Genomic DNA, 23,662 nt, shown 5'->3' on the forward strand with positions numbered 1-23,662 from the left:
CCACGTGTTTCCCGACCGGAAGTGAAACTCTGATTAACTGTTAACTGTTTTTTGTAAGTATATCAGGAGATTTTATTTGTTCATCGTTTATGGGAGCGGAATTGGGAGAGGAGAATTCGTTATAGTTTCACTTTTAGAGCCACATTAACGAATCTGATGCAGTTGCTGGGGTTTGTGTTTGGATTGTTGTATGCCACGTGGCTTGCGGTCGTTTTTCCAACCACGGGAAAGGTGCAGGATTAGGTAGGAATGTTTCATTTATGCCTTGATCCTGGGCCGCCTCGCATGCTGTGTGGGTGGTACACACGTGTGTGGTTCAATTCCCGGCAAAAGGACCAATCAACGAACGTCATCGAGTACCATCAATGATGAAAGAAATGTAAAATGAAGATATCTCAATTAGTACACACGCACACATGTACGGAAAAACTACCGTCCGATAATTGGACTTGGGCATCCTTCACCGAAGCGTAGTGAGTGGGCCAATCGCCCCAAATGCATACCTTCCCATGTTGGCGTTTATGTAATGGAATGCAACGACCAGCAGGAAGAGGAACACCCCCAGCACGTTACAGAACACGGCCAGCTGCACGTCGGATATCATGGTGGATGCAGTTGGTAGCTGATCTGCAGGAGGGAAAGAGAGATGAAAACCGGGTTTGTAGTGGATTAGAGCAGGATCGCTACAAGGACCTATCGATGTTATTGAGCAGGCAGACAACCATCGCCATCATCGGGCAGAAGTGGGCTAACCGCAACAGTATTTCGTTGCAAATGATGCGTATGTGAAGCGAGGGTTTGTTAAATGGAAAAACCAGATATTTTTGGTAACGTACGTACGTACGCCATTTTTACGCCAATTTGACTAAATTGGAATGGTACCGACGAAACTGGTAGACCGATAAGGGGTTTGCTGATCCGATAGATTTGTTACACCGGAATTATCCGCTAGTAAATTGGAATGTTTGCTGTGGTATGGGGTGAATGAGAGGTGAGAGGGAAGAAACCTAACCAACTCCGGGTTTAGTAAACAAAACAAAATATCAAAGCCGCAATACGATTCCTACCATCCAAAACAATAAGTGAAACATTTCTAAAATGATAATAAATGTGCAATTATATGAATTTTGAGTAAAAACTGAAGAAAAGAAAGAAATAAAGCTGTTCCTAAATTGTGTACTGAAGCTTCCAGACCGGCATCACGAAGGTACACGTCACACCGTACACTTCTCATCGCGCATCGTCTGTCGATTGCACGTTTAGAAATATACGTCAAACTCAAACAGTTTATAAGACCATCTACAATCAATATCGACAGGATTACAGTAAGCGAATCAAACCGAACTTACGTGCGTTGAAGTAGCCTTAAATTAACTTTGGAAAAGCAGGATGCACCAGCACAAACACTCCCAGAAACTTTATAAACAACCTCTGTGTTTTTGTGACAACTGCAACATTGAAACGTCATCGCCCCCTTTTGCGTAGTTTGACGTTCCGCTTTGCTTTCGTTTTGCGTTCCCGTACTGGGGAAATAGAAGTACCGCGGACGATCCTCTGGATGACACAGGCTTAGTGCATGTTTTGTGGAGAAATTTTAAACGTTTTTGCTTAGCTGATCATTTTTAACTTGAGTTCTTTTGCCGCATTACTGATCCTTTTAAGTTAAAATATTTTTTATCAAGTAATTAAGTGGCTTTCAATCAAAGAACAAAAAACATTCTTGAAGCAATTTAAAAATTGGATGCCTCATATCAATGCCAAATATTTTTTCTAGTTCTCCAAAGTCATACAATTGTGTGACACCAGTTTTCAATTTCATTTTGCAAAAGTTTTATGCAAATTTGTGCTACAAGTTGTCAAACGTTTTATCAACAACCACCGTCCAGTGTGGGTTTGAAACAGAAAAACAACCGAGCAGCGAAGAAGGTACCGAACGTCAAACATTTTCTCACCAAATATCGATTGGCCACCGACGAAAAGAGAAATTTCCGAACACACTTTTACTCGCTCGAAGAAAGTGTCCGATGCCCTGAAACGGTCCCGTACAAGACAAGGGAATCGTTTTCACGTGAATCTCCCTCGAAGCAAAGTCCCCAAAAGTGTGCAGTGTTGCGGGCTGTGCTGTGTGTGTTGTGTGATAAACATTATCCAAAAAATATTGGTGCATTGTGCATTGTGCGAACATGGTGCTAACGGGTGGGTGATAAGTGCGCGATAAATGATACGCGCTAGTGCCGAAACGAAAAGCAGAAAGTCTACGAAAAAAGGGGAGCCCTGGTCTCTCGCTCGACTGTGTAGTTGGTGATGAAAATCGTGTATTCCGCCGCACCAAAACATACGGATTTGCGGTGTTTCAAGGTAATGTCGGTTCTGCATAGGATAAGGGAAGCGCAGGTGCAGGCCTTCCAGGCAGCAAAGGGCCAGAAAGCAGTGGAAACCAAATCATTGCAACCAGCACGAAGCCCGGATAAAAGGGGGTGTGCAGTGCTGCAGCGAAGTAACGGGGCTAGAAAATAAAACCAACGGGCTGCAGCAGGTTGAAGAATCAATGATCCGAAGAACGGATGCGATGTGGTGCGCACGGTTGTGAAGATCGCCCTCTTTCCCGTCGATGTCATTATGCGCCTGGTGTGCGCCTGTGTACCGTTCCTCACCTGCCATCCAACCATTCTCCCCCTATACACCTTCCTTTTTGTCCAACGCAATTTCCAAAACGGCATGACCGATGATGTACACGGGAAATGAAGGACACGGTTTCAGGGGGGGGGGGGGGCTGGGAGGAAGAGGTGGCAAAAAATTGCATCACCGTAGCACCCTCCCGTGGCACCAGTTTCGAACGCTATTGAATCGATCGTGTCCCCCGGTGGTTGCTGATTGCTGTAGAACACCCGGTTTTTGTGTGGTGATATTATTTTATGCAAAGTAGGAAATCTGCTCCGACCGATCGATGCAGGTTCGATCGCATAAAGCAGCCTTTTGCCACACACTACCACCATCGCACGTACTCGCCTTGGCCGGTCGTCGACGTGCCCGTAGGCGCCACACATCCCACACACACGTGCGTACCGTGCCCATCCGTGGGTGTTTTTAGAAGGAACTGGAATCGAAATTTGTACCCCGCCAATAGCACCGAAAATGGGAAGAACCGTGTATGTTTGTACGCGATCCGGCCACACGAACCAGTACAGCGATGAACGAAACGATGAATAATTAATTTCCCTCCACCGGATCATACTCACCGCGCTTGGCGTCGTAAAATGCATACTTCGGATGCAAAACGGAAATCACGGCGTCTTTAAGTCAAGGCCAAAATGCCGACATTCGTGCGGCTGCCATGCCTGCCTAGAGGTGCTTTTTTATTGTGATATACGGCACCGGAGAGATGGATGAGTGTAGTAGGCACAAAAGAATGTTGTTAACGGGAACAAAGTAGGCGAACACTGGCACAGCTTCAGGATCATAAAAAGCCGCTGATAGCGCGGTGCAAATTAGTTCCAGCCCATTAGATGAAGCTAAGAATTGTGCCGCATTCATGCAAAATTTACCAAAAATATCTTCCGCAATTAATCCAATCCGCTCCAACCTTCATTGGATCACATAATCATAAATATACCGCAAGGACCTCGCCGGCTCCGATTGTGGGCTCTCTTCCCAACTCCGATTCTTCGATCGATTTGCGGGCCTCCCCGTCCCGGTAACGGATGGGCCATCATTAATGCACAAATCGTTTCACACTTTTTCGGCGAAACTCCTGGCCCAGTCGCCCTTCTCCAGCGCGTTCATCCATCAGGTCTGGTAGCGTGGGCACCGCTTTTTTTACCATAAACGGTCGTCACGTCCCGGTGATGATGTCAGCTGCTGAGAGAACCGCCGCCGCCGCCACGGTGATGTTGATGATGGTCACGCGCATACTCCGACGTGTGTGTTCGTGCGTGCATGTTTGAAATATTTGTTTGTTGCTTCTTGTGTGTGACCCCGGCTCATCATCATCAGCAACGACGGTTCACAGTTACCACAAGGGTTACTATCCCCCTCCACCTCCTCCCCCCGCCATATCCTGCACGGGAGGAGGTGTGCCAACATGTTTATTTCAGATGTACACGCGTTGTTCGTCTGTGTGTGTGAGGTTTTTTTTGGCCATCGTAATCGATGGTCATTCTTCGAGCAGATTAACATGGGCTTACACTAATCACCGATGCGACCAAATGCGATGGTGGAACATAGTCGCAAATCAGTTTTACATTTCCATTTACATATATTTCGCCCAAAGCTTTTGAAGTTCTGTTCAGGAGTTCTGAATATGTGTTTGAATGAATTTCTCACAACATTGAATTCTTTTCGAATGTCGTAATCGAATGCCACCTGCCCCATCCACCACCACCGGCCCAATTTATAAAGTTTGAAAAATACAATCACGAACGCACTTCAATCATCGGAACTTCAGATCGGGGTTGAAGCCGTTCCATTCCAGCCACCACATCACTTGGTCGATTTGTTATTCAATGATGTTCCTGCCCTAGAATGTAATAATCTCTATTGGTCGCCTAACAATGGAGGGCTGCCGATTTGGTTGCGCAGACCATGTCGCGGCTTATTATTTTCGGTGGAATATATCACCCCATATCTATTTATGGTAATGGAAACGGTAGCCCGCTTACTTTTTGGACCGTTCGGACATGACTGGGACATACGAAGCATGTGCACCCCGCCGCCAGACACCACGCCGTGATTGCAACGGTTGGTGAAGTGTGCCTTAGAAGAAGAAGAAGGAAAGAGCGTTGTCTAGTAGGCTGAGAGTGATTGGACACACGCATGTTTTAACACTCCTCCTACTCACACACACACACACCTTTTGTCTTCAATCCATCACCAAGGAGACGGCGACGATGAGCAAAGACGCGAGTCGCACCGAAACCCGTAGGCGATGAGCTGATCAGTCAGTCCCCCTGTCAGTCTGGTCAACATCGCGCCTGAGGACATCAACATTGTCTCGTTGTCGTTGGAAGTACAAGACAGTCGGTGGTTAATTGCGTTGAAGTTGCTGCTTTTGTTGAACGGTTTTGGGCGGTAGCTCTAATGTTCCCGCTCGATCATGGTGATCATGGTCGCGAGGTCCGGTCCGAAGATAGTGATGGGAATAACCACTCAGTAGCGTGAATTAAATCAGAGTGAATGAGTTATAATAGTGAGTTACATCTTATACTCACTCTTTAAGAGTTTATTCTTGAATAATGATTTAACTCTTCGTGCCGACTAGCCACTCACTCACTGCGTTTTAACTCACTCATGAGTTAAATAACTCTTTGGTGATTTAACTCTCCGTGCCGACTAACCACTCACTCACTGCGTTTTAACTCACTCACCTCGTTTTTACTCACTCACCTCGTTTTAACTCACTCACCTCGTTTTAACTCACTCACTGCGTTTTAACTCACTCACCTCGTTTTTACTCACTCACCTCGTTTTTACTCACTCACCTCGGTTTTACTCACTCACCTCGGTTTTACTCACTCACCTCGTTTTTACTCACTAGAGAGTTAAATATCGTATTGGCATATCGCATTGGTCACGATCACACGATGATTTAAGAAAATACAATACGGTAATGAGCCGTAAAGATAGATTGTTCATAAATAAATTATTTTAAAAGAGACTATGTAAATCTTTTGCTTAGTATAGTATTTGCTCCGGTTAAACGGTTAAACGAGACTCTTTTCATTCTGCACAATTCTCCATAACTTTTTGTAGCTTTTTTTTGAAAAACATTTTGCGGTTTCATGCTATTTTTCATTCAGTATGTTAATAATTACTATGTACATGTAGCGTTAAAATCAATTGTGTGTTTCGATAATAATTTTACTGCAAATAATTTGAAAGAAACTGGGGAACTCAACAGGTAAGCACAATATTCAAGGCAATAACAGGGAAATATTAAGTAGTACTGGTAGCAATTTCCTTCTTCTTCTTTCTTGGCACTACAACCTCGAGAGGTGTCGGCCTGCCATTTCTGGCTTTCTGTTGATTCATTCCGAGTTCATTCCGATGCTCATTAACATTTTTTTTTTGCTTGATTGACATTTTGCTATTCATTAACAAAGTTTTGCCCAAAGATCGCTTCGATATCGTATAATAACTTACGAAATGTATAGCTGAACATTTTAGAGCTGCCATACACACAAGCGAAATATTTACATAGTCTCTTTTAAAATAATTTATTTATGAACAATCTATCTTTACGGCTCATTACCGTATTGTATTTTCTTAAATCATCGTGTGATCGTGACCATTGCGATATGCCAATACGATATTTAACTCTCTAGTGAGTAAAAACGAGGTGAGTGAGTAAAACCGAGGTGAGTAAGTAAAAACGAGGTGAGTGAGTAAAAACGAGGTGAGTGAGTTAAAACGAGGTGAGTGAGTAAAAACGAGGTGAATGAGTTAAAACGAGGTGAGTGAGTTAAAACGAGGTGAGTGAGTAAAAACGAGGTGAGTGAGTTAAAACGCAGTGAGTGAGTTGTTAGTCGGCACGGAGAGTTAAATCACCAAAGAGTTATTTAACTCATGAGTGAGTTAAAACGCAGTGAGTGAGTGGCTAGTCGGCACGGAGAGTTAAATCATAGGTGAGTTAAAATAACTCTTCGTGACCTCGTCGAAAGATCGCAAAGAATTATAGGTCTTTAATTGCGATAGTAATTAGCTAATTGGCAAACTGTGACCCAAAACCCTCTTTAGTGAAACGTGTGGATGAGACGAGTGTGTGTGTGTGTGTGTGTGTGTGTGCGTCAACGCATCTAATGACACGAGAAGCAACACTTGCTTCGATGATGATCTTTTTCTAATGGCTTCATAAAGAACCCAGGAATCGAATCGAGAACTTAAAGCCACGTTCCAATCGCGGCGTGTGTGCGTGTGTGGGCCGTGGTGGCCAACATGTGTGATCAATAAACGGGCGAACGCGAATGGTAAATTAATTCCAATCGTTTTAGTGACTGACATGTTTGGCATGTCCATCTCCTGGCTGGTGGTGGTGTTGTGAGGAATCTAGTTTTAAGCAAAACAAACAACTGGGTAAGCCAAGGGTAGGATTTAGCATGTAATCTTCACTATTTCAATTCAAATTCCTACAATGCTGTACCTCAAACGGCCTAGACATACCGACACCAAGAGCTTGATTACTTGACTCTTGGCAAACCCTGCAAAACGTGTTTAAAAATTAATTTCCCAACAGAGTACAGGCCGATGCCACCCCACAGTACTTATCAAGCGTGATTATCTGGCGTTTAGAGCATTCGAAGCGTGGACGGAAAGATTTCGGTTGATGTTTGCACAGTATTGTGGCCACAGAATTATTGCCCCAGTCAGTGCGTAGGTCGACCGTGGCAAAGCGAATATACATGAGCCGGCCCCCGGTGGTTTATACAACAAATGTTTCGCTAGATAACCTAACCCGGGTTGTGTCTCTTTATCCGCTAAAAATACGCAATAAAGATTGCAAGCTTTCTAGGTCAATCGATTGCGCCGAAGAAGACAACATCGGTGTCCGTGTGTTGTCATTCATGGGGGGGTGGCTCGATGGCAGGCTTTGCAAACTTCCTTTCCCTTTTGCGTATGTTACTTCCTTTTCTGTCGGCCAAGACCAATTCCTAGTTGGCCGGTGCTAATTGTATCTGTTTCTAATGGGGTTTTTCTTCTTCTTCCTACCTTTTTTCCCATTGTAGAGATAATTCAAACCATCACAAACGACTCAAACGACTCCACCCCAATCATGTCACACGCGATTGCAACCGAACGACCGGCGGCGCGTCCTTGGCAACAACATTAGCTGCAACTGGCCGTAGGTGCGAACGGAAAGGCGCTAAACGGTGTTTACCGGGCGATATACAGAACGCGTCACTCGTGAGGCATCCGGCGACAGGAGGCTAGCGATGGAATCCCAGCGCATACTATCCTCTCCGTCGAACGGTGGCGATGACACGGAAACCGACTCCATCAGCTGTTACGTGGTGGAAGGGGCCGACCTATCGTCGACGGCGGACGGTGCCGTACAGTACCGGCTGAACGGTGTGCGGGAAGCCGAACACGCGGACGACCATTTGCGAAAGGGACTGAACCGCATCTCGAGCGATTCGGCGTCCACTTACGAAATGGTGGACGGTGGCAGTCCCCAGTCACCTGCGTCCGGCACCAGCGACGGTCACGGGATGGACGGTGACGACGATGACGACGGTGAGGAGGAGGAAGATGATGAGCGGGAGGACGAGATGTGGAGCAATATTGTGCGCATAAATAATGCGACGGTCGCTACGGTGGCCGAACTGACGGGCGGCACGGCGGCAGAGCAAACGGACGGTGGAATGGCGAACGAAATCGAGTACGAAGTGCAGGAGGCCAGTGGGCCGGAACAGCTGAACCGCGACGGTGGTGAATTATTGCAGCGCAAACGCTACGATCTGGCGCGCTCGTCCACGAAGGAGGAGAAACAGCGCCACAATGAGGAAATAGTGATCATGAAATCGAACTCGCTCTCTTCCGATACGACGCCGGCCACTAGCTCGTGGGAACCGGTCACTGTGGACGGTGGGGGTAGGTCCGAGCCGGCACGGGATGGTGATGATCGACGGCACGAGGAAGCAACGGTAGCACCGGCGCCCGCTTTCGGTGGTCCTTCGAAACCGTGCTTCATAGACGCATCGTCACTGTTCGACGATGATGAGGTGGTGTATCCATCGTTCCAGGAACCTTCCTGCCCAACGCACCGATCGCAGGTGGAAGCTGCACCGTGCGAAAGCAGCGTCGTACAGCTAGCGGCGATTCTGCGCGACGAAGAGGAGATGCTCCTATCGGCAGGGGCAGCACAGGTGGAGGAGCAGGTATCGAAACCGATCGAAGTGAAGGACCAGTTTGCTGCCGGTTCGGCGAACAACTACATCGCGAGCAAGTTTGAGAAGCTTGCCGAATCGAACCATTCTACCGAACCGACCGGTAATGATAGCGATCGCGAGGAAGTGCTCGCGCGCCAGGAAGCGGAACGAAAGCAGGGCACATTTCTGTTTCAAAACTCGATCCAGCAATACTCGGGCCATGTGCTGGATACTAGCCTGCAGTTTGCACCGGACGAAGCGTACAGTGATCTGTCGCTGCCGAGCGTTTACTCGTCTAGCAGTGAGCCAAATTACGGTGAATATAGTTCACTGACGATTAGCGATCATCATCGATACTCGTTGGGCGGAGCCGGCTCCGGTGCGGTGGCGACCGACGAGCGAGCTAGCGGACAGATGGACAGTTTTCGTGGAGGGGGCACGTGTACCAGTGGGTACAACTCTAGCTCGGCCGATTACAACAGCCGTACGCAGGCCACGAGCGACGTCGAATCAACATCACACTATCCAAACACGCCGTTCAACTCGATCGTACATGTGACGTCCGCTGCCGCTATTCCCCAACAGATGGCGCTGCGCCGACCGGTGCAAGAGCCGGGCGAGGATACCGGGAACGATACAAGCCGGGCCAGTTCCGTGGATCGCGAATCACACTCCACTCCGATTCGAATCCCGAAGCGGTTGCAAAAACACGACGAATCGGCACCGATTGTGTCGGGCGGTGCGTCCATCGAGGATTTTACCCCGAAGCAGTGCGAATCGCCCTCGGTACGGCGACGAACCGACACGTGCCCGATAGTGTCGGGAGGCAGCATCAGCTTCGACGATCCATCGGAGCAGGAGCGTACGGTTGCAACGGGCCGGCAGTTAAGCAAGAGCGGGTCGGGCAAATCGTGGGTTGTTGATTTAAAGAACTGTCCGGACGATGAGCAATCCACGGTGACGGCGGCGGCATCTGCGATGAACTCTCTCGAACACTCGGGCCAACGGAGTCTCGGGTTTTTCGTCGATTTGGGTAGCCTTAAGACACCGGAAGAGGAAAAATCAATTACGGCGGCGGTGAACAGCAGACCGCGTACGGCACGCTCGGACCTGATGAAGAAATCGACCGGATTCTACATCGACCTGTCGGACGACGGTAGTGAAAGCACGCGCAGTGCCACACCGAAGCTCGGTGGTTCGAAGCTTGATACGCCACCACCGTCGGCATCCGCTCTGACCGGATCATCGTCGCGTGGCGAGTCGGAAGACAGGCAGACGGATCGTAAGAACATGTTTTCGATGTTCATTGACTTTGGAGGCGATAATGCACCTAGCAAACCGGCCATGCCGCGGAAGCTATCGATGCCACAGCCCGTGCTGGCGGGAACGTCGAACGCGAAGGAATCGGTACGCCCGTGCAGCCTGGGACCAACCGCGGGCGAAGAATCGAGCAAGCCTTACTACATGTTTATCGGCTCGCAGCCCGATGCCCAACCGATGGCGCCGGTTATGCGGCGTCCGAATGGGGCTGCGGCCGGTGGTACGGCTGCCAGGCACGAATCGAAACGTCACTCGTGGAATACGACCGTCGGTGAGGGGGGCGGAATGGGGGGCAACTTTCACGAGCGTAGAATCGCCACCAACAGCGCCTACCAGCGGTCGACGAGTGTCACGAGCGATCGCGGCATTATGAACATTCTGGACAAAATTCCACTCCTCTCGAAAACGTCCAGCATGTCGATCGATTCGTCCGTTTCGCCGTTCGACGATTTTACATGCTCCAAGTCGGAACTGAGCACCTACTCGAACCATTCGGTATCGTCCAACTCGGCACACTCGAGCAACGAGTCGAAGAAGGTATCGCCGAAGGACGCCCAGGAAGGGCAACCGATGGAAGTGCCCGCGGACGGGATGATGGTTTCGTCCTCGAAGAAAAAGCGCCGCGATGCAAAGATCAACGAAACGTTCGACAAGAGCAGCCAGGGGTCGATAACGGACGGTGTGCTTTCGTCGAACGAGGACGCCTCCCCGACGTCAACCACAACCGACACGGACGATGTCACGTTCCAAAACCATCCGGCAGAAGAAGATGCACCACTGCTGCTGTCAGCCGTTGCGACCGCGGAACAGCCGCAAGCGAAGCCAGAAGAACCGATAAAGCTGTCGGCAATTACCACGACCACCAGCACAAAGCAGATGGAAACGATCGTCGAGACGGTAGAATGCTCACCGCGCCATACAGCAGCGGTGTCGTCGTCGGCGGCACGGAATAAACCGCAGCACACGATGGAAACGCTGCACGCTACAATCGAGAAGCAGAAGCAGCTGCTCGAAACCGTCTCCGAGAACGTTGAATCGCACGCGTCGCAACCGACGACCACGACGTCCTCCTTTGTGAAGCTCTCCGACATGGATAAACCACCGTCCGGCGCGGTTCCGAATCAGCTCGTTACGACCAAGTTTGAGCTGCATTCGAGCAGCGGTGGCAGCGGTGGTGGCGGTAGCGCCATCCACCACATGTCCAATTCGGCCGGTTCCAGTCGAGTAGCGCGGCTGTTCGAATGTCAAAAGTACAACACGATCGGGTCGGCGATCGGGGCCAGCAGCCAAGCGATGAGACAGCAGCAGCAGCAGCAGCAGAAGGCATCGAACTACTATCACTCGAACGGTGGGGTAACGTCGATGGAGCGACACTCGTGGAATATGTCTCGCTCGACTGGCAACAACTTTGTGAGCCTCATCTCGTCTTCGGTGGAAAACTCCCGTTCGCTCAGTCGGCTGTTTCCGCACCTGTCGAAAGGTAAGCGCTGTGTGCGTGCGTGTGCGTGCGTGTGTGTGTTGTCAGTGAACCGGCACGAGGTCCAGTGTTGGGGATGGAAAAATCGCAATCTTGATTCGATAAGAGGAATCAATATTTGATCGATTCAGAACATTGCACCTTGTTTCGACCATTGAATAAGACGCATGGTCTCGGAAAAGCTAGAGTGCTCGGCAAATTTGTAACAGAAGAATATTATAGAAATCGTTAAATTGATCTTTTATTGTGGAGTTTTACTAACTGTTTTTCATCATTGCTTCCATCCTCCAATAGCTTTTAGCAGCAGTCTTCCATCCGACGTGGGGATGAATGGTATGGGACGAAGTGGCCAGCAGGATGGCAACGAGATGCTGCATTCGGACTTTTCCTGCACATCAAGCATCACCTCAAGCCGATCCGGTATTGGTAAGTGTGCTAGATGCCCATCCATCGTATGGAGTGCATTAAAAATTGTGTTTGGCCGGCGTTCAAAAGTATTAGACAGAAGGACGGACTTCCACAATCATCCTACGAATATGCGATGCTTACAGTGCCCCGATCTAATGTCCTATCGTTTGATGCTCCGCTAGAATCCATCGATGAATCCATCTCGAGCCGGCAGCCGCGCCGCCTTGGTGAGGATCTGCTGAAGATGTTCCTTCAGGAGATTGCCACCGACGTGACGATCGAGGTCGAGACGAGGCGGATGCGTGCGCACAAGTGCATACTGCGATCGCGTTGCCAGTACTTTGCGGCAATTCTCGCCGGGAGTTGGGTGCAGAATGCGGGCAACGTGATCACGCTGCCCGGCTACACGTACGCGGCAGTGCACTTTGCGCTGTGCCACATCTACTCTGGTGCCTCCCACCCACCGGAAGGCATCAGCCTGATGGAGCTGGCCGCCCTGTCCGATCTTCTCGGTCTCGAGGGGCTGAAGGAGGTAACGGCGTACGCGCTGAAAACGAACTACTGTCACAATTTTCACAAGGTAAGCTGGAGGTGCTGATTGCGGGTGGCCAAGGGAAGGGCTGCTTCACTAAACCGCGCTGCCTTTTTTTCCCCCCCCCCCCATTGTAGCCCTGCGTCGGTTGTACGGACGGTGTGTTACAGGTGCTGCCGGTTACGCTCAACCACGGGCTGGACGATCTGTACCGCAAGTGCTTGAAGTGGGTGTGCCGGCATTACGTGAAGATTTGGTCGCAGAAGCAATTCTCGCAGCTGCCGCTGGATGTGGTGCATCGCTGCAGGCAACAGATCGTGGCCCATCTCAACTCCGAAAGTGTTCTTACGACGATACTGGACAGCGAGCAGCTGCTGACGCTGCTGCACCCGTACAAGTGGTCGGTCGAGGTGGAAAACGTGGTGCGCGACATACTGGACACAGCGTACGATTACATCGCGGACCACTTTGCGTCGTTGCTGGCCAGCGATAGTTTCCTGTCGCTCGGGCAAACCTACCGCTGGGCAATTCCCCACCTGGAACCGATCCTACTGCCCGCCGCCAACAATCTCAGCCCGGATCAGGCGTGCAAAAGCTATCCGAGAGCGACGCGGCTACAAAAGCTACTGCAGGCCAAGGTACTGACCGTGACAACGACCACCACCACCACCACCACCAGCTCGACACCGATGTCGTCGAGCGATAATACGAACGTGGTAAACGTTTACGAGAAGCAAACGAGCAGCAAGGGCAGCGATGGCGGCGGTGGTGGCACGCGCAAAGAAGTGGACTACAATCTGCAGGAGGAAGAAATGGACTGGTGCGATGAGTTTGTGGGCATGGTTAACGCCATTCTGTCCGCGGTGGAACAGTGCCTGATACGGCAATGTGCACGCGCCATGCGCGTTAGCTCCTGGCAGCGGATGGACGTCGAGCTGCGCAACAAGATCCAGAAGCTGGCCTGCCTGATGGAAACGGCCGAAGAGCGAAAGTCCCGATCGCGGTACTCGTTCTCGTCGCAAACGTCCTCCTCCTCTTCCGTGCATTCGCGTTCGAACGATATGCGCCAGGTGCGGTTGGCTATACAAGCGCACACGAAGCGTGCCCTCGAAGCGGGCCAATCGAACCACCATCAGCACAGCAGCAATCGGACGCAGCAAACGCAAACGATCAATACGCATCAGCACGAGCTGAATGCGGCCTTGCTGAGCTCGCACAAGCTGGCAAAGCACTACGCAACGCACGAAGCATCGATGGCCGGTGCTCCGGTGCTGGAGCGTGAACGGCAGAAACACCAGCAGCAGGCGCTAGAGAATGGGCGGCTGTCGAAAGCGGCTTCCAAAACTCACGTACCCGACGGTGGCCGGAAATCGTCCGCCTCGCTCACCAACGGTCGCCAAGCGGCCAACGGCATCCGGATGGGAGTGCTTGCCAAAGCATCCAACGCTACCCAGCCGGTCGCACACAAACGATCCCAATCGGAGGATCATGCAAACCTGAAGCCGCCTGCGGTTGCGTCCGGCAAGCCCGAACCGGCGCCAAACAATTTGCGCACCAAGCTAAGCAACGTGAAGCCACGGTATCTCGAACCGAAGAAACCGAAAAATGCGGCCAATCTGCACGCGCAGAACAACATCTCGTCCAGCGGCAGCTCCACCCGGACGTCCAGTCCGGCGATGGGCACGCGCCGGATCACGTCCAAGTTGCAGCAACAGAACCACGGGAACCACGAATCGAATCTCTCGCTCGACAGTCTCTCATCGCCGGCCAAGCTAAGGAATGCGAACGCGACGGCCAAACCCGCCCACCGGGCGACCGTCGGCGAAATGGACGTTTCGATCGACTCGCTGGCAGAGTCGTTGAAGTCGCACTCGATCAAAACGAGCAACACGTTGTCGCACGAATCGTTAATCTATCAGGAGTACTTTAAGCCAAAAGTTGTGAACACTGTCGATCAGCAACGGCCCTCACAGCACGCTAAGAATGGTCTCGTGAAGGATAAGGATCATCAGCGTGAAAAGCGCCCGAATGGGGGCAAATCGGCAAACACGGCAGCTGCGCGGTTGCTTCCCGGTGGTATCAAAACGAACCATTCCTCGTCCTCAATCCCGTCGGTAATGAGTGCCCGGTCGAATGGCATCAACCGAACAGCGTCTTCAGCAAGCGTTGGTTCCAACGGTGGATCGGGGCTAGTAAAGCGAAGCTTCCTCTCTCAACGGTCGCGCGAGATTTTGGCCCGCCGTACCCATGAGCCCAAATCAAACTCGACCAACTCGAGCAACAAATCGGCAGCATCTTCGCCCAGTTTGCTGCTGACGCGCGATAAATCATCGGGCAGCGATATCGCCAAGTCTGGCTCGTCCGCATCGCTGGCAACACCGAGCTCCGGCTCGTCGCGGAAGGTATTCAACACAACGCTGCACCTGCGACGTACGGCCAAATTGCCAGAGGCAACGGGCAACAGCAACCGTGTGTCGCACACAGGTCAGGAACGCAAGGCCGGTGATAAAGGCTCGTCCAAGGGGGCAGCAGCAGCAGCAGCCAATCGAACGAAGACAGCCTCGGGCGACGGTAGAATCTCGTTGAAGGGTAATGTGATGGAAAATAATTGTCCCGCACCACCGGAGGTGGGTGACGGACAAGCGGATGTTCCGGTCATCATCGAACGTGTCGAATCGAAGTTGGAACGTTCGAACACATTCTCGATCGATGCGTCCGATCATCCGCTGTCGCTGCAAATGTTAGAGTAAGCGGGTGGTAAAATCGCACCGGAAGGTGTCATGAAAGGACATGAAAGGCGCGGGAAAGGTAAGCAAAACCAATAATGCATCCTCTAGGAGATGATCGTCGTATCGTCGCCTAACACAACTTCCCACCCGTTGTTACTGCAATGGTGCGCATGTACGATGATCTTTAATTCGTATTAATTTCATATGGTAAAACACACCTGCTAACTTCATCACAAATGTCTAGTCACATATTTATATGCATACACGTACGCATACATAGGGGGGAAACAAAACACAGAGAACGAATGAAATGTGTCGAGGATGGCAGTGTTTCTCAACTCGGCGCGATATGTGGCCGGTGCAGCTTTTCTGCATCTTTAAGTAATGATTCGTTAGTAACGATATACATATATATCTATACTTATCTGTTGCAAGATATGCTTATACACACATATATAGTTATACATAGAGTATCGCACACACACACACACACTTGATACTGTGGAGCAGATATATGAAGTGTTGTTAGGCAAGACATCCACGAACAACTAATCCCTTTAAAGCCATTAATATGAAAGATTTTGAGCAGTTTTTTTTATCGTGCGCTGGCTCGACACACGATACGAGCCTGTTGCTGGGTGGTGTGATTTAGTTGATTGAATGTTAAGAAAATGGAAAAGAAATCATTTATCTGTTTGTTAAATTTGTAAAAGCTAAAGAGAGCGAGAAGAACTTACTCCACACACAAAAAAAGCATCCCGAAATGATAACCCCCGCTGGAATGTATGTTTGCAGCGATGATAATAATTTATGAAACGGTTTCCCCCTGTCGGTTACAACAACTCGCTAAAATTAAACACAGCTGTTGCTTGTGTGAAAGATTTGCTTTACTACTTAATGGGACGCTACCAACTGTCAATAAGAATGTGTGTTGCTCTCTTTCGTACGTTTGTTTTTTTGTATCATTACGAAGCCATAGTTTTATTCGGTAATCGATCGTGTACTATTCAGGCTATAGTTTACAACAACACGTTAAGTCAGAAAAGAAAGGCGCAACACATATGACATTCAGCACAGGAATACTCCGCTGTTGAAAATTCCATATCATGCGCTTAGGTTCCATCGATGGTAAAGTGCTTGCTTTGATATTTAACATCAATTTTGCTTAATCAGAAACAATGTGATAAATCGATCATTATGATGATCCTCCGGTTGGTTGCTACTGTATACTAATTTACGCGTTTGTTTTTTTTTTTTGCTTTCGTGCGCGTATATTTGCTTTGATTCATCTTTTTCATTTGTAAGCTCGAGCTTTGTGTGCGTGTTTTCTTTCCCACAGAACTTACAGAAGAATGTGTGATATTTAACGAACTTATAATATTTATTTTGCACTCCTCGCACTTGGAATTTGCTGCCCGTTAAGTGGACGTTGCGTGCAGCAACATATTATGTTTCATTTGTATTAATCGTTTCATCACATACATCTGCAGATAGGGTTCATGCATATTAAAATAGGATGAGATACACTCTGCTGTGAACCTACCGCACATCTGAGACAAATGGTAATTTTTTTTTGTAGAGAAAAAACATTACACCTTGGCTTTGCGTAGATTTTTTTATGTTGACGACCCCTGGACCGCTCGGGTGATCGTGCTCGGGTGATCGTGCTCGGGTGGGATAGGTCAGTAGAAAGCCCGGATTTTGGTGCGGTACTTCGTTCTACGATCGCAAGGTGGGATTATAGAATTACAATAATGATCGTGGAAAAAATAATCAGTTTTTAAATAGAAATTTTGTGTTAAATAATTAGGCAAAAGCAAGGCTCCAGCTTCAGTTCTGGCTTGTGTTATTGGCAAAGTTAGTTGATTTTTGGCTTGTGGTAGGTTCCAGTTTAGTAATTGTCAATGCAAAAGAAACTTTTTAACTGTGCGATTTAGCAAACTCGTGTCTTACACGCGTTTCGATCCGTAATCACCAACCAAGCAGTGAACACACACACTAAGAAGCACTGTCTTCATGACCAACTTTGCTCTAAAAGCTACCGTCCTACACTCCACCAAATGATATTTTTAAGTAATCCATTATACTGCTGCTCTATTAACTATCGACAGCTCGATAAATAACGTTTTCCGTTTTACTTACTGCCTACGATCTACGACTCGAACTCGCACTTAATATTGGACGCTCTCTTATAGGAGGGGGTTTCCTTTACATTACTATGATATTTACGTTCTACTGGAAATTATGATCAAAACGCTGAGTAAATATTTTTTTTACACTATATTACACACACCATAGACTGATCATACAAAGCTTCCGTAATCAAACTTCTCGTTAAATAATTTCCTTTTGTGTTGTCATTTAAAAGTATCGTCAATGTTTATGATTAAGTATGCGATCGCTCGATGCGTGATGTTGAGCTTAGCTTTGAATTGTTTTTTTTGTTCTAGTTTTATCACCATCGGGATAAAGAAAAGCCCAGGTTTTTTTTTGCAACACTTACACATTCCCTCCAACTTTACACTACACTAGTTTGGATAAGTTTGATTGTTAGTACTTAAGTATATTGTCATTTTGCCAGAATCGACCGGGTGAATTTGCTTTATAGGACGATGCAAAAATCGTTTGCTTCGCTCGGCGAACAACCCTCAACTAACTAATGGCTTACAGTAGAAAGTTTACTGGAGAAAAAAAAAAGTTTAATCGCTTTCCACACTGAGCCTGCAATATAATCTACTAAAACACAACAGCAACTACTAAATCGCAAAGATGCAAAAACCGAGCGCATAAGCAAGCCTAGTCATCTGTACAAACTCTTTGTTCAAATTGCTTGCGAGAAATCAGATTAGACCAAACTAGGAGGAGAGCTCGTACAGAATAGAGACAGCATAATGCAGAACTTTAATGCAAATTATTAGTACTAGATCGATATTTAGCTGTGTGTTTGTGTGTGCGTGTGTGATCGTGGTGATACCAAACTATCGGTTCACAGTGGAAATGTATGTTTTGAATCTGTGAGCGGTCCGAAACCGGAAACGATCCGTCTCTTCTGACGTTTGGGGTTTGTTGTGTAAGAAGATGTAGGTGCGTCATCGTTGTGACACAATTGAATGATGATCGTGAAACAGTTTGCACCAGACAGAAGATGAGAGGGATGTGAATTAAAAAACAATAAACGTTCTAAAGCAGCTTTCCGCTAGAACTAGACTTGCGAAGACATCCGATAAGTTACGATACACATTTTACAGTGCATTGAGAACGAAACAATTGTTTTGGAGTGTTTTTCCAACATTGCTGCTTTACTTAATTTATTAGATCATCTGTAATAGTCCGGCATTGGTGTCTGGTGTCTAGAAAGTCTGGTTCATTTTGATCTCGTCGTTGTGGTAGATGAACACATCCTTGAAGTACATGTTCTTGGTGTAGAAGTAGTTGAAGTTGATGACGCGGTCGAACGGATAGCCGAACGCGAAGCCATCGTAGAAGCGCATACCAGATCCAACACCGCAGGTGAAGGACTTGTCGTAGTAGTATCCCTGCTCGGAGGTCTTGGTCGTGTACGGCGTGATGATGAAGTAGAACTGCATCGGCATACCGCTGGTCCAGCCCTTCGGCAAGATCAGACGATCCGGGAATCCGCAGTGAGCCTCCGACATGTCCAGGGTGAACTTCTCCTGTCCGTTGTAGCCCAGCATGATCTTCTTGTAGAGGTCGGTGTACATGGTACGGTCCTTGACGCTCCAGTAGAAGTCGCGCGAGTTACGCACGAAGGTGTTCTTGCCCGAGGTGAAGTCGACCATGTACTGGTCGAGCTCGAAGAAGTACTTCTTGTAGTACTGCAGGTCGAAGAAGCGATCGAACTTCGGTCCGAGGAACATGCGGATGATGGCCTTGCCGGTGTACTCCGACATGACGTTCATGGTGTAGCTGAATGGCTTGTGGTTGAGGCGACGCTGGCGAGCGAAGACGGCGAAGTCGAAGTACTTGTCGGTCGACGGCATCGGCAGCACGTTGGAGACATCCGAATCGAAGTAGTCGAAGTAGGTCACCAGCTTGTCGAAGGTGACATCCTTGATGATGACTCCGTTGAAGTTAAGCTCGTCGTAGGTGTAGCTGGGCAGGAATCGCTTGAAGTAGTAGTACAGATCGATGAAGCGCTCGTACAGCTGGTAGAAGACCGGATCACGCAGGCTGGTCTCGAACTGCATCAGTGCGGACGGCCACACCTTGTAGGCGTTGTAGTCGTTTCCGGACAGCAGCAGGCGCGAGAACACCTCGATGTAGCCCATGTAGCTGGCGTCAACACCATCCACGTTGGAGTTGAGCAGGTTTCCGAAGAAGTCGATCGATTCCGGCAGACGCAGGTCGATGCGGGAGCCATCCTCCATGATGTAGAATCCATCCTCGATGATCTTGCGGATCTTCATCTCCCAGCTGTTAATCCAGTCCAGCTTGTAGTAGAACTCGTCGGTGATCATGTAGTTGTAGTCGCGGCTCTTGAACGGCACTCCGTTGAAGTAGCTCAGCAGCGAGAAGTATCCGGTCTTGAGCGGGAAACGCCACACCAGCGGCTTGACCGTGCCCATGTAGTTCGACATACGCTCCAGGTTGTAGCGAGCCAGCAGCTGCTGGTGCATGTACCAGTACAACTCTCCGCGACGATCCTTCATCAGTCCGAACTTGTCTCCGCCCAGGAAGAACGGATAGTCCATCATGAAGTAGTAGTAGTACGAGTTGAGACCGATATCCTCCGTGTAGTAGTTGAGGTACTCCTCGGTGTAGAAGTTGTTGTAGTAGTCCACCGGGTAGGAGGCGGTGTAGTTAGCGTAGACGACGTTGTACTTGCCATTGCCGTAGAATCCGAACTTGGGATCGTACAGCTTCTTGTAGCTGATCGAGCGGATCACGTCAGTGTTGAAGAAGTAGTACGGGTAGATCTCGTAGATGGCCGGCAGGACGAGACCCTGTAGGTCGGAGCGGTGCATCACGGTCAGATGGACGACGTAGATGAACATGCCCTCGTTGATGTTGTCACGAGCCCAGATGAGATTCTTGTAGTAGGTATCCCAGTCGGCGCTGTTGTACAGGAAGCTGAACAGAGCGTAGGTCTGGCGCAGGTAGAGCTCATTGTAGATGGTGAAGATCTCGCCCTTCTCTAGGAAGGCGCCAGTCTTGTACCAGTCGAAGAACTCGGCCACCTGAGTGAAGTCCTGCAGGGTGAACAGACACAGTGAACGTTACATCTTTCGATCCGCACTTTCGATTGATCGCGTTGGACACTTACGTTGTACTTGGACTCATCGGCAACCCAGGTCTTGGTGTACGGCATGTATTCCTCATACTTGAGCGGCAGGTGAATGTTTCGGAGCACTTCGAAGAAGAACTTTTGCTTGAACAGGAAGTCCTTGTCCGCTGGAAGGAGGGAAGGATATCAGTATCTTGTTCATTGGTGCAAGCCGGTCACCAGGAGACTTACCATACTTGGCTTCGTACTTGGTGCTTGGAACGTAGGATCCGCTGGCAAGAACTGCCAGGGAGACCGCCACCGCCAGGATGATGAGCTTCATCTTGTCGAGCGCTACTGCTTGACTACAGTCACGAGACTGACTTTCTGGGCGTCCTGGCTATAGCTTTTATACTCCTTGCCGAGACGATTTTGGCTTCTATGATCACTTCCTTATCATCGTACTGCAGCACACGAAATAGCACAGGTGATCAAGTATGAAATTCTTGCAATGCCCTACTGCTCCTGAACCAGATTAACATACGATTCCTGGCCTGCATTGCATTATCTCACCAACGTATTGTTTATATATTTGTGCACTGGTGGTACACTTAATGATAAAGTCCTATCAATCCGAGTTCAATGAATCTTTCGTTCGTTGAAGAAGCGAATAACATTCGGACGATAGTGTTGTTTCTAGGTGCATTTAGTGCAAAGATGCCGTACCAGTTCCAGTGAAATCTAAAATTGCAAAAATGTATCATACAACATATACTGCCGATTACCGTGGCTGTGTTGCCGATTGCTCATTCCGCCACTAATGTTCAAGATTTGAAGTGGAAATAATTTAGACATCATCTCCAAGTTGTATTTATTAAGATTAAAACAATTTGTTCTAGTTTGAATAGCATCTTAATTTAATGTATACTTCACCAATGAGTGAAGAATTATCATTTTTGCAGTCGGTAAATCCGGTCTGGGTTTTAAACGCTGGAAAATGGAACCTCTAGGATTTTAGTGTCAGCTTTGAAGTTTATTTTACTTGATGAAAATCAAGCTAGCATTGTTCGTTCGATAACGAACCGTTGTTGAACCGACCACGCGAAGGAATGGTCGATTTGGAGAGCTCCTCTCTGGAGCCACCAATTGTTAATCCGAGTCGACCAAGCGAAGGAGTGATCGATTCGGGAAATCTCCGCGCAGATTCCTGGCCTTGTCAGAGTTGCTTGAATCAGGCGGCTAACCTTTTTTCCTGGATAACCAGGAGAAGATTTAGCGGCGGACTCGCACTTCACTAACTCGACGTGGACAACGGGAATGCCGTAGCTCGATCAGACGATAAACCTTTTTTCCTGGATAATCAGGAGAAGTATCTAACCGTAGTTCTTACTTGGCTTATTTTCGCCTAATTCTTCCGACGGAGCGGGGAGACACCCAAGTGCGGGACCAACATCCGGAGGGAAGGCAAAGGTGAAACTTTCCCGATTCTGTATGGATACCCTAACAATGAAACACAAGCTTCTTCGTTGAGGTCTGGATTACAAGTCGATTTTATTCTCAAAAAATCCTGTCTTATATACTAAAACCATCCCGAAAGTTAGGTTGTTAGAATAAAAGAAAAGGTTCGAAAAAGATAGCGCTCTTTTTACCTGAAGTAACATAAACCTATAGCGTCGGGCGTATCCCGAACCTTGAAGCGACGTTTTCTTATCTGTTTATGGTTCTGGACCGTGAGATCGCGTGGGCGATCCTTTTTTTATGGCTTTGGGTCGTCCTATGCATATTTTGATAGGCTAAATCTATAGTGCAAGTGTGTATGTTTATTTTTTGCCTGTGCGTCGTTTACTCTATTCGCGAGTGATCTTTCCGTCACTGCTCTACGGATAATACGATCGTACCTTGATCTTCGCGTTGGTCCTTTTTTATGAAACTAAATGCGCAGCGATAATGTATGTGTTGGGCACTTTTCCGGTCTATGTTATTTACTCTTGTCTTATCACATGGCCTGAATTTATTTAGGTTTTCCTGATGTCTGGATAAATTCGAGCTGTTTTATGACACGTCCTGACACGTTACCATTGTTTATTATAGTTTCATTTTTCCTTTTGGTACGAGGCCTTTCGGTGAGTTTAAGTTTTGTCCTAAAATAATATTTGCCGATGAGAATTTATCCTGAATGAAAGATATTTAGTTATTTAAAGTTTTTCATCTAACTCTTGCATGCCTGTCAGTTTAGCTCTATTTTATTTTGTCGCGTTCGCAACAAGCATCAACTATCAACTCTTGAAGGCATTCCAACGGGTATACACAAGAGACTAAATGTAAGAACTCCGAGTATCACGCTAAGAAGAAGAACGCAGATATCCGTTAATAGCAGCGTTTGGACCAGTACAAGGTGAGACATTTTTTTCATTCCAATAAATATATTTCGTAGAACTTGCTAACACAACAACTGATCAAAAACCCTGTAGTACGTTAAATAATGCCAAAAAAGATTCAACCGAGAGTTGACAGAAGACTAATATCGGAAGCAGTTGAGATGAGATCTGCTCGTTAGTGATGTCAGTTAGTGATAGGAAAAACCACTCAATAACGTGAGTTAAATCAGAGGCGAATCAGTTAGAATATCGAGTTAATTCTTTTACTCACTTTTTAAGAGTTAAATCTCGATGAATGATTTGACTCTCCTTGCCGACTAACCCAAACTCACCCAATTCGTTTTAACTCACTCATGAGTTAAACAACTGATTAATGATTTAACTCTCCGTGCCACTGACCCACTATTAACCACTGACTCACTATGTTTCAACTAACCCAATTCGTTTTAACTCACTCATTCGGTTTATCTCACTCACTCCTTTCGTTTTAACTCACCCAATACGTTTTCACTCAATCACTAGTTTTATATTGCATTACATTATTTATAAAGCAAGCACAAATTGTATTTACTGAAATCAGCTTGTCATCGTGATTTAATTTATCAATGCAAATTTTAACTCACGAGTGAGTAAAACATAGTGAGTGAGTTAAAACGTTGTGAGTCAGTCGACGAGGAGGGTTAAATCTCAAGGATCAAGGAGAGTTAAGATTTAACTCTTTCATTCATTCTGA

The 23,662-nt window shown here is 47.9% G+C and overlaps 3 protein-coding genes across 4 annotated transcripts; 1 reads left to right on the forward strand and 2 right to left on the reverse strand.

Annotated features, from left to right (window-relative positions):
• Positions 1-47: 47 nt before the first annotated feature.
• LOC118513175 (dolichyl-diphosphooligosaccharide--protein glycosyltransferase subunit 4) lies at positions 48-1,491 on the reverse strand. The gene is made up of 3 exons (XM_036058635.1): positions 1,350-1,491; positions 504-627; positions 48-288 (listed from the first exon to the last, which is right to left on the reverse strand). Exons 2-3 carry the CDS (start codon positions 602-604, stop codon positions 255-257), a joined length of 135 nt encoding a protein of 44 aa, XP_035914528.1. The 5' UTR covers positions 605-627; positions 1,350-1,491; the 3' UTR covers positions 48-254.
• Positions 1,492-1,902: 411 nt separating this feature from the next.
• LOC118513176 lies at positions 1,903-18,515 on the forward strand. Of its 2 annotated transcripts, none has more exons than XM_036058636.1 (5): positions 1,903-2,358; positions 7,719-11,661; positions 11,953-12,084; positions 12,249-12,646; positions 12,736-18,515. In XM_036058636.1, exons 2-5 carry the CDS (start codon positions 7,926-7,928, stop codon positions 15,346-15,348), a joined length of 6,879 nt encoding a protein of 2,292 aa, XP_035914529.1. In that variant the 5' UTR covers positions 1,903-2,358; positions 7,719-7,925; the 3' UTR covers positions 15,349-18,515. The 2 variants fall into 2 exon arrangements, with proteins under 2 accessions (XP_035914529.1, XP_035914530.1); XM_036058637.1 differs by lacking the exon at positions 1,903-2,358 and adding an exon at positions 6,687-7,068.
• Positions 18,516-18,594: 79 nt separating this feature from the next.
• On the reverse strand, positions 18,595-20,927 carry LOC118513177 (hexamerin-1.1). Its single transcript, XM_036058638.1, has 3 exons — positions 20,804-20,927; positions 20,612-20,739; positions 18,595-20,537 (listed from the first exon to the last, which is right to left on the reverse strand). Exons 1-3 carry the CDS (start codon positions 20,892-20,894, stop codon positions 18,678-18,680), a joined length of 2,079 nt encoding a protein of 692 aa, XP_035914531.1. The 5' UTR covers positions 20,895-20,927; the 3' UTR covers positions 18,595-18,677.
• Between the last annotated feature and the right edge of the window lie 2,735 nt (positions 20,928-23,662).

The sequence above is a fragment of the Anopheles stephensi genome, chromosome 3, assembly GCF_013141755.1.
Source record: "Anopheles stephensi strain Indian chromosome 3, UCI_ANSTEP_V1.0, whole genome shotgun sequence".
In the NCBI taxonomy this organism is placed as follows: Eukaryota; Metazoa; Arthropoda; class Insecta; order Diptera; family Culicidae; genus Anopheles; species Anopheles stephensi.

What these genes read in the sequence shown, in the direction of transcription:
- LOC118513175 (XM_036058635.1), bottom strand. Translation starts at nt 604, where the DNA reads ATGATATCCGACGTGCAGCTGGCCGTGTTCTGTAACGTGCTGGGGGTG. An exon ending in ATAAACGCCAACATGGGAAG is followed by an intron (nt 289 to 503) that starts GTATGCATTTGG and finishes CCACCCACACAG; the next exon opens with CATGCGAGGCGGCCCAGGAT.
- LOC118513176 (XM_036058636.1), top strand. Translation starts at nt 7,926, where the DNA reads ATGGAATCCCAGCGCATACTATCCTCTCCGTCGAACGGTGGCGATGAC. An exon ending in GTTTCCGCACCTGTCGAAAG is followed by an intron (nt 11,662 to 11,952) that starts GTAAGCGCTGTG and finishes ATCCTCCAATAG; the next exon opens with CTTTTAGCAGCAGTCTTCCA. An exon ending in ACTGTCACAATTTTCACAAG is followed by an intron (nt 12,647 to 12,735) that starts GTAAGCTGGAGG and finishes CCCCCATTGTAG; the next exon opens with CCCTGCGTCGGTTGTACGGA.
- LOC118513177 (XM_036058638.1), bottom strand. Translation starts at nt 20,894, where the DNA reads ATGAAGCTCATCATCCTGGCGGTGGCGGTCTCCCTGGCAGTTCTTGCC. An exon ending in CAAGTACGAAGCCAAGTATG is followed by an intron (nt 20,740 to 20,803) that starts GTAAGTCTCCTG and finishes CCCTCCTTCCAG; the next exon opens with CGGACAAGGACTTCCTGTTC. An exon ending in CCGATGAGTCCAAGTACAAC is followed by an intron (nt 20,538 to 20,611) that starts GTAAGTGTCCAA and finishes TTCACCCTGCAG; the next exon opens with GACTTCACTCAGGTGGCCGA.